Genomic DNA, 13,521 nt, shown 5'->3' with positions numbered 1-13,521 from the left:
AGCCAGGATGCTGTACAGCATGGCTAAAATACATCGGCAGAACCAATTTGGCTCATAAGCGAGGCGTATTGGCTTTGCCAATGCTAGACCATCAAGTTCTAGTTCCAAAAGCCAAATGTAACAAAAAGTCTGACTGCTGACCATAGGATGAAGTGCGCTATTTTTTATTGCATTTGGTGAATTTCACACATCCATTGTTTCCCTCTGCAGTCTGTGGACTCACTGCAGTCCTGAAAGAGTCGTGGAGGCAGCACTTGGACTCTAATTTTGGACTTGTTTTAGCTTGGTGCAGCTCCCATGCTGGAAGGAGCATTTTGGTTTTTCCTACCATGCACTCTCACTTTCAAGCCCGCTAGCCCAGCTGCCTACTTTCCAACACAAACTGCATATGTTGATGTTGCTGTTAAAGCTCTGAAGTCTCCTAGATCCGAGTAGCTCATGCCGTCAAGGTTTTGCGGTCTTGTTTATTCCATTATAAAATCATGCCTACAAGTTTCGGAATTGTAAACGAAAAGCTGAACTGTATGAGCTACTCACGCATGCAAAGACTTAATTTGTATTTGGTAATAGTTTGGTTTACTTGTTTCTTTAGGTTCCTTGTTTGTTCATCGATCTGGTGCAAACAGTTTATTTCTATCTTATGTTCTCTTTTAGATTTGGACCTATCATGAGTTTTCTGTCACTAACAGCTCAGTGGATTAGGAATTATTCAAACTTTACGAAGTGGTCTACGACAATGGGAAGAAAATCTTAAAGCTCAGTTAGCGATCTGTCTCAATAGTATTATTTCAGTAATCTTCGTTACTCGGGCAATAGACTTCAAAACGTTTAAATATGGTAACCGTTATATTTTCATCTTTTGTTTAAATGTCAGGCTTTATGCTTTGGGAATTTTACATTTTGCTCTTCCTCCGGCATTAATTCTTCCACCACGTCATTAGCTACTGTGAAATGCCCCCTCCCCTTTTGTCAACATGGCTCACATAAAGTATCTCAAACTCTAAAGAAAACGGCTACAGAAGCGGGGAAGACAATCCTCGACATAAAAAGCAGGTTAGGTATTTGGTACTGTCCTGTAAAACCCATCATTCTTCACGGAGGATGTTTATAAAACAACACATATTGTGCTCAACACAAATTGTAATAAAATACCTGCCTAATTGCCTAGTGCTTCTAATGCCATACCCGGGAAACAGCGTTTACAATGCTTACATTACATCGCGCTACCGTTACAACGACCGCGATGTTAGTTTGCGTTGCACTTACATCGCAAGTCATTACAACGACTTGCACTAGGGGGCGCTGAGGTATTGGAAATGAATTCCAACACCTTCCCTACTGTTGTGCAAACTGGAGTAGGAATAGTAATTAATACTATTCCTAAGTGCAGCGCGCCCCCTAGTGTAAGTCGTTGTAATGACTTGCAAAGTAAAGTAATCGCGAACTAACAACGCGGTCGTTGTAACAACTGCGTTGTAAAAGCATGCGATGTAATGAGACATATTCGCCATACCCATGTATGCAGTTTTCTCTAACGCCTCTGTATTCGCTTGGTCATCCTTCTCACTGGTTCTCACACACTTTTTTTGGCCTTCTGACCAGAAATGTTTTCCTTCCTACTTCTCTCCAACCTCAAACTCCCTCTTCTGATTTCCACTGAACAATTTCTTCTTCCGAAACCTAGGTGTGAGATCTCACAGGAAGGCACTTAATTTTCTTCTTCCAAGTAGAAACATTCTCTTATGTCCCCACTATTTCCAATATTTGAGTGCAGTTTGATAGCTGATGCTAGCACTGTGACCGAATGACACTGGCTTTTAATGCATGGGAACCAATAACAGATGTAGGTTTCTCAGGAAGGTTCACTTACCATACAAGCAGCCTGAACAGCTTCTGAAACGTTCCCAGCGTTAGGCTCACACCAGAAAATATGACACTCAAAATGCTGATTGCCAGTGTCCATGATGAAGGCAAACGTATGGATATCTTTCCCCACTCCCATGAAGGACAGGAAACGTACTCTACATTCCAACAGAATCTCTTCTTCATTCTGTAGTGGAGAGAATGGAAATTTGTGATTGTGGATTTGAGAGCGCAACTTCTCTGCAGTGCGGTTTAATGTGAGAGCGAGACAGAGCCTGTCAAGTATCATTAAACGCAATGTGGAATGCCAGAACCCATAAGAGTTCACGTCACACCAGCACATTACATAACCCATCACTTCCATGAACACACCATTTCACAGACGTTTACATTCTACGGAGACTGAAGTGGAGCAGATCTCTATTATTTATGGGCCTCAAGTGCACAACAGAAGGCCCATATACCGTCCTATCCTTGATATGGCTGACTAGCAGTTAGAATCTCTAGAATTGTTTTGTTTCTTGACATAAATTCCTGATGATCAGATCCCTTATGTTTGCAAGTCACATCTGCCCCTTTACTTTTCTCCATTGCAGATAACCAGCTCAACCTGGTGAATATGCACTTAAACAATGCGGAGTAATGCACATCAGCTACAGCCTGAATACCACACATTGTGGAAGATTGTACTTGCGGAAGTCATATCCAGCAGTTATTATTCAATTGAATTTAAACAGTTTATGTTTATGTACATTAAGAAGGGTCATGGACGGAAACCAGATAAGCAGAAATGTATGCAGTATGCAGTATGCAGCCTGTGCTCCTGGCTTTAGGGCTTCTAGGTACACTGAAGAGGAGTGAAGGGAAAAAGGCCAGGAAAGGAGTTGGCCCTTGGGCTTCAGTGAATCAAGGAACTGCAGGAAAGCTGTAACGATTGTGTCAATGCCAGTATATTCCTTGTGGAAGAGCATCGCATTCAAGTGCATTCATGATAGCAAGACCCTGCAAAGAGCCCCAAACAGATCCCAAGTGCCCATGTTGTAAAGGATTGCGAGTGCGGTTTACTCCTTCACAGGTAGGAGCAATTCCAAGGAATAACCAAAGTTAACTATGACCTCTGTGGGCTCTTTGACATTGTAGTTATCAATTACAAAGCGTTTTGGGATTGCCATAAAATCTATCAGTGGCTGAGACCGACTAATCACTAGAACATTTACATATCTCAATCAATGACTTCATTTAGCAACAAAAATGACTGCAATGAAAACACATCGATTTGTACAACGGCAGAAGGCCATGAATGGAGACGAACTGACAAAATATTAAACAATAACGAGCACAGCAAAATCTCTCCTCTAGAGCATTCCATCATTTCGTAGTTCCTGCCAGATTCGAACCTTTATCTCCCATCCCAAGTTTATTATGTTCATTTGTACCCAGGTTCGTTCTCTCTCAACTGTATTGTGCCCTTCATCAGTATGCAGAGTGTAGCGTGTCCTGCATTAGTATGCCTCAACGATGCTAGCATCCCATCCTCAAGCATCCAGGCCAGGATGAGCCAGTGCCAAGCCATCCAGACAACACTCATTGTTACAAAGTAAGCAATGACAATTTAGGACCAGCACTGAAAAAGCCAATAAGGAGACGTTCTTCTATGTCGACTACAAACACACACTTGGTGGACAGTCGTGTCCTTTGCGAACAAAGGGGTACAGTGCACTTATGAAAGTGACAAGTTGTCGGTGAAGGAGTAATGCACTTGCCAGTAGTGCCAGCCTTTTTTTGTGTCAGGATGAGGGCTAGTGTATCTGCTAACCATGCAATATTCTTTGGCATTCATGTTGTCTCGAGAAACAACGATTCCAGTTGAAAATATGATTACTACAAGGTGAAGGAACTGAGCTTCCTTCCCATTTCACTTGCCACCAGTTCTGTCTGAACAAAGCACTTTGAGGCAGTTCCAATTCTGATCATTATGTTTTCATTCACCTTACATTTGAAAAACGGCACTTGCATCAACGTCACACAATAAAATGTCAACACTGTGCAAGCTGAAAAAAAGATACAAAAAGTACCGGCTCCATTTTTTGCGCCTGTGCTTTCTGCAACACCGAAAAGATGTATATTAAAAATGAACCTTTCTGCAATCAGGCCCTACTGCTGTCACATCCTTCGGTGCAGTGATGGACAGTTATGATGATATAGGTTTATGGAATTACTCACGGGAGCAGAAGCAAACCAACTGACTTTATCTAAACTAACTCATAACAAAGAGACAAAGCTCTCCGAGTCTTACCAGAAAGAGGCATTCTCCCTCACTCTCGTTACTTGACACGCTCAGATTTCCTATTTGACAAGTTCTTTCCACAACAAACGCCACTATAATCAGAGCAGACAAGGAGCCGTTTGTGTAGACCATCAGAAGCCCATCCTGTCTGGCAGTCGACATTTCTCTCGTCCCAAATGAACCCAATAATCACACGAGCACTACATCTACGCAATACTAAACCCCCAAGCCCAAAGTAGAGGATTGCAGAATGCGTGTCCATGATGGGATCATCCGGAGAGATACCTGGCAAACATTCATGTATTTATTTTTGGAAGGTTACTAGCAGGCAGCGCTGCTTTCACTCCTGATTGCGTCTTCTGGCACCTAAAACAACGTGAGATACAGCAGCAAGATGGTTAATCACTAACAAGCCATGTTTGTATGGCTATTCTGAACTGTAGAAGCCCACACAGCATGCAAATGTTTAGGAGAATCGTATTCCACATGGTTGAGCCTTCCACCCAATTTAGCATATTCGGCGGGTAAAAGCACAAACATTGCTTTAGATTCTGATCGTAGATTTATGGTGGGCAGGGTCCATTTAAATTCCTTTGCTAAGAAGTCAGGGGCAAGGCCATGGAAGAGTGTATATACATGAAGCATCATGTTCAGGGATGAAGACAGTTTTACAGGAGGCACTGATGATGGATCTAATTTTAGGAGGGAAAGCGTGATTTTATGATTTTAGGATAGCAGCAGGGCAAAAACCCAAGGACGAGCTGTAGGGTTTACTAGCTTGAATTACTTTGAGACAGTCTGTGTCAGATACAGGGCACAATTGTGATATGGGAGGATAGTTTAAAGTATTTTACTCATCTGATTCGGGAGGGACCAAGTCAGGCTATGGGAACGTTTCAGTTTCCTTTTCTATGAAATAATTAGACAAGGAAACTATTAAGTCTTGAGTGGGTTTAACCATTTTAAGACTGAGGGATTACGAAGAAGCTCAAGGCAGTAAGTAAAGTTTATTAACCGTACGATTATTTAAAATCTTTACAGTATAAAAAAACACAGTCTCCACCCCTCTGCCCAAGCTCTCCCCTCCCTCAAGGCCTCCCTTCCATTAGTGCTCAAAACACGCCCGACATTCTAATGCCCCACTTATTGATGAATCTCTTCTTTGCCTACTGGCAAGATATTGCGTTTTTGTTGCGCTATTGTATCCTTAAATTCCATTCAAAAGTGCGAAGTCTTTACCATCAAATGGGAGAATAATTGGCGTTGCTCGAGCGTTACCCAAAACCCATTAAAAGCTCAATAAGATTTAGTCTCCACTCTCGCGACCTCCAATCCCTTGATTACATAAGGCACACCAGATGTGCTAGTATCCCTTTTGTTGGGAAGTCCCTTCTTTACCTTTATGCAAATTGCGCCATTATTTCCTTAAAATCAATTAAAGAAATTTAAAATGAGTCATCTTGCCATGTTTACAATTGTAATGACGCTGCTGCCCATTTTGGTAGCCCTTTGAGCTCGGTTTTAGTGTTCTAACTAGTCCCATATCTGGGACCCCTGCTACCTTTGTTGTAGAGTTATTATTTTCGTTGTCCATCAATTTGGTTTCATGCTTGGCCTGTGGGGGCACTGGCTAGATTTTATTTCCATGATTGCTACCAGCCCTAGTTTCTGGGAGCTGTAACTGGGCCTCAAGTGCAATTCTGATTAGATGTATGAATTTTCCCGCTCTTGCCAGGAGGCAGGTATTTGTTTCTGTGAAGCACCAAACCGAGGCCTCCTTGCAGCATCTTGTGCCCTTTGCCATGAGTATTGGGCGTAGCAACCGATGACGTTCGTTGGCCAGTTTGGGGCAGCAGCATAGTATGTGGAACCACGTTTCTTTGTAATAGTTGCATAACTGGCCGGACACTATCCCGTCCTTTCGTACCCATGTTGGATTAAAGTCCGGAATCCTAAGACCTGCGAGCCGCATGAACAGAATTTTCCTCCGTGCTTGGGCTGAGAGTGCTTCCTCGCAGGTAATGCTGGGCTTTCCTTGGGATGTAAGACCTGTCCAATGCCGTTGTGATAGTGCTTTGGTAGAGTGAGGCTTGATCCTTTTCAAACGAGATCAACCGAACCTGCTGCTTGACTGCGTTTGACCAGGCAGAGTGTGGGATCTCATGTTTGGGCATACCATTTTCAGGGTCCCAATTGCTTGACCCAGCTTGGAGTGCCAGAGGGAATCTACTTCCTTGAAGATTGTTTTCAAGTGGTATTTGACAGTGTTGTCGGTGGCTTTAAGGACCTTGATGTAGAACTTTATTAAATCCCCCTGTAATGTCAATTCTGGTCTGCTGAGACCTAGTTCCAACAGCAGCCTGGTGTTCCTAGCTTGCCTGGGCACCTGCAATAGTGTCTTGTGTGCCTTAGACTGGGCTTCTGTTATGATTTTGTCTAAAGCTCCCGGGAAGGTCTGGTGGCCATAATTGATTGCCGGAATTAATTTTGCCCTAAGGACTGTCAGCATTGGCTCTGCTGTTGGACTTGACAAGCGCTGTCTTAGGTGCCTGAATTAGAGAATTATTCTGTTGATTTTTGAGTTTAGTTTTTTTTTATATGTTTGGCCACTGTGGCCTTCTCTGTTAGTCAAACCCCAAGTTAATTATATGCTATTGTTGTCCTTATTCCATGGTCGCCCAATACCCATGTTGCTTGCTTTTTGTGAGGATGTTTGACAAATACTATTATCTTTGTCTTGTACGCGTTAACCAACAAGATATTTTCCTTATTGTACACTGCTAGGCTCTTTAAGACTCTCTGAAGACCCACCCTTGTGTGGTCCATTACCACTATGTCATCAGCATACTGGAGGGTTGGAAGACTCATCTTGCCCAGTCTCAGTGGCACTAAACTGGCATCTTTCAGAGCTTTCCCCAGGTCTGCGGTGTACAATTTGTATAATAGTGAGGTCAGGACGCAGTCCTGTTTGAGCCCGTTGTTGGTTTCGACTCTTGATTTTACAGTTGTGAGGCTCAATTTAACCTGGGCCCATATCCCCTCGTACAGGGCTAGGATCGCTTTTAGAAGACTTGCAGGGATCCCCCAGGATGTCAGCTTACCCCAAAGTCTTCCACAGTTGACTCACTCGAAGGCCGTGGTGTAATCTATGAAACAGAAAAACAGACGCAGGTTCTTCTCCTTAACCACCAGTTTGAATAGATAGGCCAGAGCCATGATGTTGTCCATAGTGGAGCTGTTTATTCTGAAGCCTGTCTGATGGAGTGGGAGTCCAAGTCCAAGTCTTTCAGTAGTAATTGAACGTAGGCCTTGGCTTCTATATCAAGCAGGGCAATCAGCCTGTAGTTGGCAGGGTTAGAGTGATCCCCTTTCTTGTTTATGGGAAATAAAATTGTGCCTTTCCAAGACTGTGGTATTGTTCTTGTGCCATAGGAGTTGTTATAAGTGGTGTAAGAATTGGTGCAAAAATGCCAAAGTAGACAAATACCTGAGCAGGAATAACATTAGGCACTGGAGTACCACTGTTAAATATTCTGTATGCGTTACATTCTAGGACATTCTATGGGAGCATACAAAGCGATCAAATCTGGTATGGAGTTTATGTACGTGAGGATAATAGGAGTATGTACGGTCTGGGTCATGTTGCGTTCTCCATATATCTATCAGTCCCCAATGCCCAAGCCACTCTTGCAGACCCTTCGCCAGTTTTCTCATTACTGTCCCTTTGAGCGGGGGAAAGGATCTATCTAGCTGTATGTCGAGGATGCAATTAAAATCGCCTCCTAATAGGAATGTATCAGGCGGTGCCCTTGCCATATGTGTGGATAATGAGTGGAGGAAGTTTAGCTGGTCTTGGTGGGGGCGTAGATGCTAGCTATGGTGATTTCTTCGCCATTTAATCTGCCCCCTATTAAAACATATCTGCTGTCTTTGTCTATGACAGAATGAACTAATTCAAATAGCGGAGAGCTAGCCTCCCCATCTCCGTCTCAGCCTATCTATTTCGGGCCCTGACAAAAGTGTTTCCTGGAGCATGGCAATCTGTACCCCTCTACCATTAATATATCTATGAACATTATGTCTCTTAGAGGGGGATCCCATTCCCTTGATATTCCAGCACATAAATGTCAACCCTGCAGTCAAGTTAGGTGCGCAAGCCATGTTTGTGTTCTTGTACATGTCCCCCACCTAACTCCTCCCCTAATCTGCCTCCCCCATCCCTTCGGTTAAGCTCATGCCCTCCAATTAAGATGTGCGTAAAAAGAACAAGAAAAAGAGAGATCACAAAGTAATAATCAAACCTCAACAACAACTCCCGGGCACCAGGGCAGCACCGCAATGGTCTACTGTCCATCCAGCGTGAAATAACCATACAACTTGAGAATATCTCCTCTGGTCAGCCTATAAGGGCTTTACCAGAAGGGGCGTGTCAAGATGTGTATTTTAACTCTCCCAGCACACTACATCAGCCCATTATGTAATGCGGGGGTTTCAATTATCCCAGCTTGTGGGTAGTCCCACCTATTAGAGGGGGTGGATCCTATCTCGGCAACCGCCTGCAGCGCTGCCGCTCTCTCCAGCTCTGTCTGTGATGGTGAAGGGCCACTCCCAGTATTGTTCTGCACATTTCTGCAAAAGCATCCTTTTTCCCCTCTTCTTTGGGGTAGTTCTTTCAGGTGTGACGTCCGTGGGCCCACCCCCGCTTTGTAGTCCTCTTGCCACGACCAGGCCAGGTCTGGGGTGTCGCAGAAATGTGTAGAACCATCCTCAATGAGTTTAAGTTTTGAGGAGAACATTAAGGAGTACTGTATTCCTCTGTCTCGGAGTGCACGGTTGACCTCAGTGTATGAAGCTCTCTTAGCTTGCACTGTCGTTTTGTAATCTGGATATATGGAGACTTTTTAGCTCGTCACTGCAAAGGAGCCTTTTATGCGGGCTTGCTGTAAAATGGTATCTCGGTCTCTGTAATCTAGCAATCTGGCTACCACTGGCCTGGCCGGGCCAGTGGCCTTGAGGGGAATCTATGTGCTCTTTACAGTGCAAAGAAAAGAGTTGGGGATCCTGTAGCCACTTCAGTCCACAGCCAGTTCTCTAGGTAGTCTACCATGTTTCCAGCTTCAATTCCCTCTGAGAGGCCCACCACCCTAATGTTGTAGCACCTGTTGCGGCCTTCAGCATCTTCCGTATGTTTTTCCAGCAAATTAACTCTGTCTGTTCATTCCAACATTTGTTTGGAGAGCTTTGTGCATTCCGGTTGTATCTCCTCGACCTTGTGTTCCACTCCTTTAACGCGGTCTGCTAGTATGTGGTGTTCTATTTTAAGTAATCCTAGTCCCACAGACACCACCCCTATATCTTGCTGCAAGGCATTTCGGTGTTCGTTATTGCCTCCACGATCTTTTTTAATTGCATACTTATCAGGTGTGGGTTGGGAGGACATTTTGTTCTGAGTCGGTATGTTCATCCTGGGTCTGTTTTTGTGGCTTGTGCGGGGCTACCCCTGCCCTATTTCTATGCAAGGGCAACACGCGCCAGATATCAGCGATAGGGGTTCTGGACTTTCAGAGTTGTGGCTCGATGGAGAAGGCTGAACGCTACGGAGAGAAGCATCTTGCAGGGATGCAGGAGGCCGACCCTCAGCGGTGGTTCTCAGGGAGTATTGTAGCCCACCTCAGAGCTCCGAATTAGCCCCACAAACCGCCATCAGCCTCAAGCTCTCGACCGGCCCCAGCCTCTTGTTATTGTGCCGGGGGGCCAAGCGGTGCAATGAGTGTGGGAACCTTAGTTGGCTCCCGCAGAGAGTGAGTCCCAAAACCACCATCAGTCTCAAGCTCTCAACCGGCCCCCGCCTCTTGTCATCGTGCCAGGGGCCCCAGCGGTGCACTGAATGAGGGAGCCCTAGTTGGCTCCCACGGACAGTGAGCCCCGGACGACTTGTGGAGGCGGCCCGGCTAGGTCCAGGTGCAGACTGCAAGTCAGTTTTGGTGTGCCCTACTCAGTTTGATCAGTCTGAGGGAGGGCTAGGCCTCCCCATGGTGCATGAATTGAGCCCTCCCGGCAGCAGCGCCATCAAGAGGGCCGTGGGATCTCCCGCCCAGACAGACCGGAGGCACAGATGATTTGGAGTGGCACTGGCACGGTAAGGGTTGCAACCTTCTTTCATTATTATTAAAGCCTGAGCATGCAGTAGACCAGCCGTAGATCGGCAGCAGAACCAGGGAGACACTGTATTCACAGCCCCTCACTAGCCCTTCCTATAGACAAGTGGTGGGCATTTTAGATACTCTCACGCTCTCACCCACAGGAAGAGGGCTGTGGGGTGCTAGCTAGTGGAGTGAGCCACAAAGGAGGAAGAAGGGAATTCTTTGAACTCCTCCCACAACGTTAAACGAGAATGACACTTAAAAAGAAGCAGACAAGTCACAAAGGGATGAACGCGGAGGGGGATAAGCTCGCTGGGTCAGCACAAAAAAGGGTCACAAGAAGCACAGCCCGCCTACAAAATCAGGAGCAGCCAACAGTAAACACTCCTCTTCAAGGGAAACCCACTTTTATCATGCACCAGGTAGCCCAATAATATCTCTGGATAGCTGCTCGGAAGGTGAGGAGGAAGGGGAGGAGACAGTGCACGAACCACCAGAGAAGGGGCCCAGCCAAGGAGAAGAGGGCTTGTTAGAAACTGAATGCTTCTAACAAGATTTTTAAGGGTTGCTGTGTGCCTGTGTATTTTTTTGAGAATAAAAGTTTATTTTGCTTTTCACACTAGATGATTACATTTACGCATTTGTCTTTGATGATTCTGACACAAGGATCACAATTTTTCCTCCAGGCTCTTTGAAGGTTCTTTAATAGTTTTTAAGTTGTCTATGAAACATAGGTTTTTACAGTTTTAAACCTTTTTAACTCTTATGTGTTCAATTATGTCCAAAGACTCTGAGAGGACTTTTTTCAGAAGATATGTTAGGTTAATTGTTCATGTTGTCGAGAGGGGGACCATCAAGCTTTTCCTAGAGCAGTCTGTCCAGGTAATTGCTGGAAATGGCATTCCAAACTTATGGTAAGGGTTTAAGTAGCTTGACAAAAAATTATATCCTTTGTGATAAAGAGAGTAACTAAATGGTGGTTGGTCCAGGGCAGAATTTGAGAGAATGGAAAAGCTATATAGTTAGAAGTCCAGATCAGGTTCAGAGTATGGCCTGCTTGTGTGTGGCACCCTTGATTGTTTGTGTAGGCCTAAAGAAAAAAGGGCTTTCAAGGAATTCTTGTCAGGCTCAGAGCAGCATTCTTGTCCTACATACTGACGTTCCTTTGAATTACTGTGTCTGCAAACAGGGTTTGGGCATAGAAAATTAGTTCCTCTAATCACTGGAAATAATCTAGGACTGTTTTATGGGGTAGTAGAGAAGAATCACACCTAACAATGTATTTGAGGATATTTCTAGCCCCAGAAGAACGTTTTCCATCCCTGAAATTGAGCACAGGCAGCCTCTGTATATAAGGCACCATTTCTGTCCTCCTGATCATATCTGAATATTTTATCATTTGTGGATTAAATCTTCCAGAATAGGGCTACAACTAGGATGGAGGCAGGTTTCTGTGAGAAATAATAACTCACAAGTTTCATTATTGATCATAATGCAAAAAAAGGTATAATTTTATGACCTGAGCGGGCATTACGTAACCCTGCTTTCCGTGGGTTACCCGGATTTGATTCCGGTACATTCTTTCCAGGCGCCTTGGTATATCAAGAACACAGTAGACTTTCCTCTGCCAGCATGTTCTTGGTGGGTTTGTCAAGTGAGTAATCAAAAGAGAAAGGATTAATTAGCAAGTGTTGCTAAATTCAAGCTTAGTTGACCAATTTTATTAGTGGACAGGACATAATCTAGATTAATTTGGGCAGAGTGGATGGCCAAAGGACGTGGTTGGGTGCAGAGTGACTGCTTTTGGTGTGCCAGAGGTTCATACACGCTGTGGTCACCATTTTAAAAGCACTAGAGGGGGCAGCTCGGGGGAGCAAGCAGTGAGCCCTGGCTTTGACCTCGATCAGGTGGAGGCCAGGCAACAAAGGGGACAAAGAAAGTGAACTGGTAAATCAAATTCTTAAAACATGGAAGGGAAACATTACATAAAATGGGGCCAGGCAACCTCCTAAAAAAGAATACAAGGAACTGAAACATAAGGTAAAATAAAATAGAGCATAATAATAACAACAGGGTCCAGGATTTACAAGGAAAATAAAAGCAGGCGGTGGGGGCAGAGTTGAGTCACTCACTTTTTTTTATCAGTAGAGAAGTGCTGATTAGACTTATCGTGCTGTATCCACCATTTTTAAAGTATCACATGGGGGCAACGCGAGGAAACGAGTTGGGAGTCCTGGCTCTGCCCATAATCAGGCGTAAGTCAGAAACAAAGAAGAGAAAGATAAGGTAAACTGGCAAATCAAATAACTAAAACAATAAAGAAAAATAAATATAAAAGAGTACCAGGAACAGAAATATAAGATAAAATAAACTAGGACAATCCAAATCACATCATGCCACACTACTAAAATATAACAGAAAGGAAACTTTTGCCAATTGATCGCAGAAAAACACAAATACATTTTTTTCAATGTGATTTCTGCTTAATGGAAATTAACATTCCGCTCGAACGACCACGCCAAAAATGTCCTTTCATGTGCTCCTTAATGTAACATTACTTTGCTACTGAACATGTAGTCTGCTTTATTATATATTAATAGGAAACACAGATCTTTCCAGGTTTGTAAGTGCTTTCCTTTGCAGTTTTGGCTAGACCGAGAACAGCTTGTTCCCTTAGATGTGTTTGCAATGCCAGGCTGCTAGCATGGGCACTTTAAAATTTCCAAAGGGCTGGGCAGCGAGAAACCAATAAATATATAATGGCGTTCACCGTCATATGTGCGTTGGAGCAGAAATGAGCATAACAAAAAGGAGATGGTGAGCATGTAATTTATTTTTAATCACCAATTTTATGCCAAGTGCAGTGCATATTCATATTTTAGTAATAATTCCTTAAACAATTTAAACAAGTTGAAAATGCTCCGCTTCTTTAGAACCATCTGTCATACAGTTCTGTGCTTATTTCAGAGCAAGGACACATTCCTCGCCTTAACTGTTACGCCTGTCCCCTGCTCAGAGCCTACATAAGTGACTTGTATTTCGTAGCACAGGACGGTCACATAAGTTGGTGCCAAGTCGGTAATGAAAAGACAACCCTGGCTGTTAGAGTCAGGGCCGGTTCCAGGATTTGCGGGGCCCCGGGCCAAAAGGGAATGTGCGAGGCCCCTCTAATTTACATAAGTGACACAGCTCAGGAAGCTGCTTTGTGCAGACTCCTCCTGGGCCACA

General features: G+C 44.2%; 1 protein-coding gene across 9 annotated transcripts in view; it reads right to left on the bottom strand.

Annotated features, from left to right (window-relative positions):
- The window catches only part of APBB2 (amyloid beta precursor protein binding family B member 2), a 1,135,523-nt gene that overhangs the window by 10,550 nt on the left and 1,111,452 nt on the right, over nt 1-13,521 (bottom strand). For all 9 annotated transcript variants that reach the window (XM_085642196.1, XM_085642193.1, XM_085642198.1 and 6 more), the window contains one exon: nt 1,871-2,050. In XM_085642196.1, coding sequence (XP_085498322.1) covers nt 1,871-2,050 — 180 coding nt within the window. The remainder of the gene's footprint in view (nt 1-1,870; nt 2,051-13,521) is intronic.

Source organism: Triturus cristatus, chromosome 2_2, assembly GCF_964204655.1.
Source record: "Triturus cristatus chromosome 2_2, aTriCri1.1, whole genome shotgun sequence".
NCBI classification, from domain to species: Eukaryota; Metazoa; Chordata; class Amphibia; order Caudata; family Salamandridae; genus Triturus; species Triturus cristatus.
This window is presented reverse-complemented; position numbering and strand designations above follow the sequence as displayed.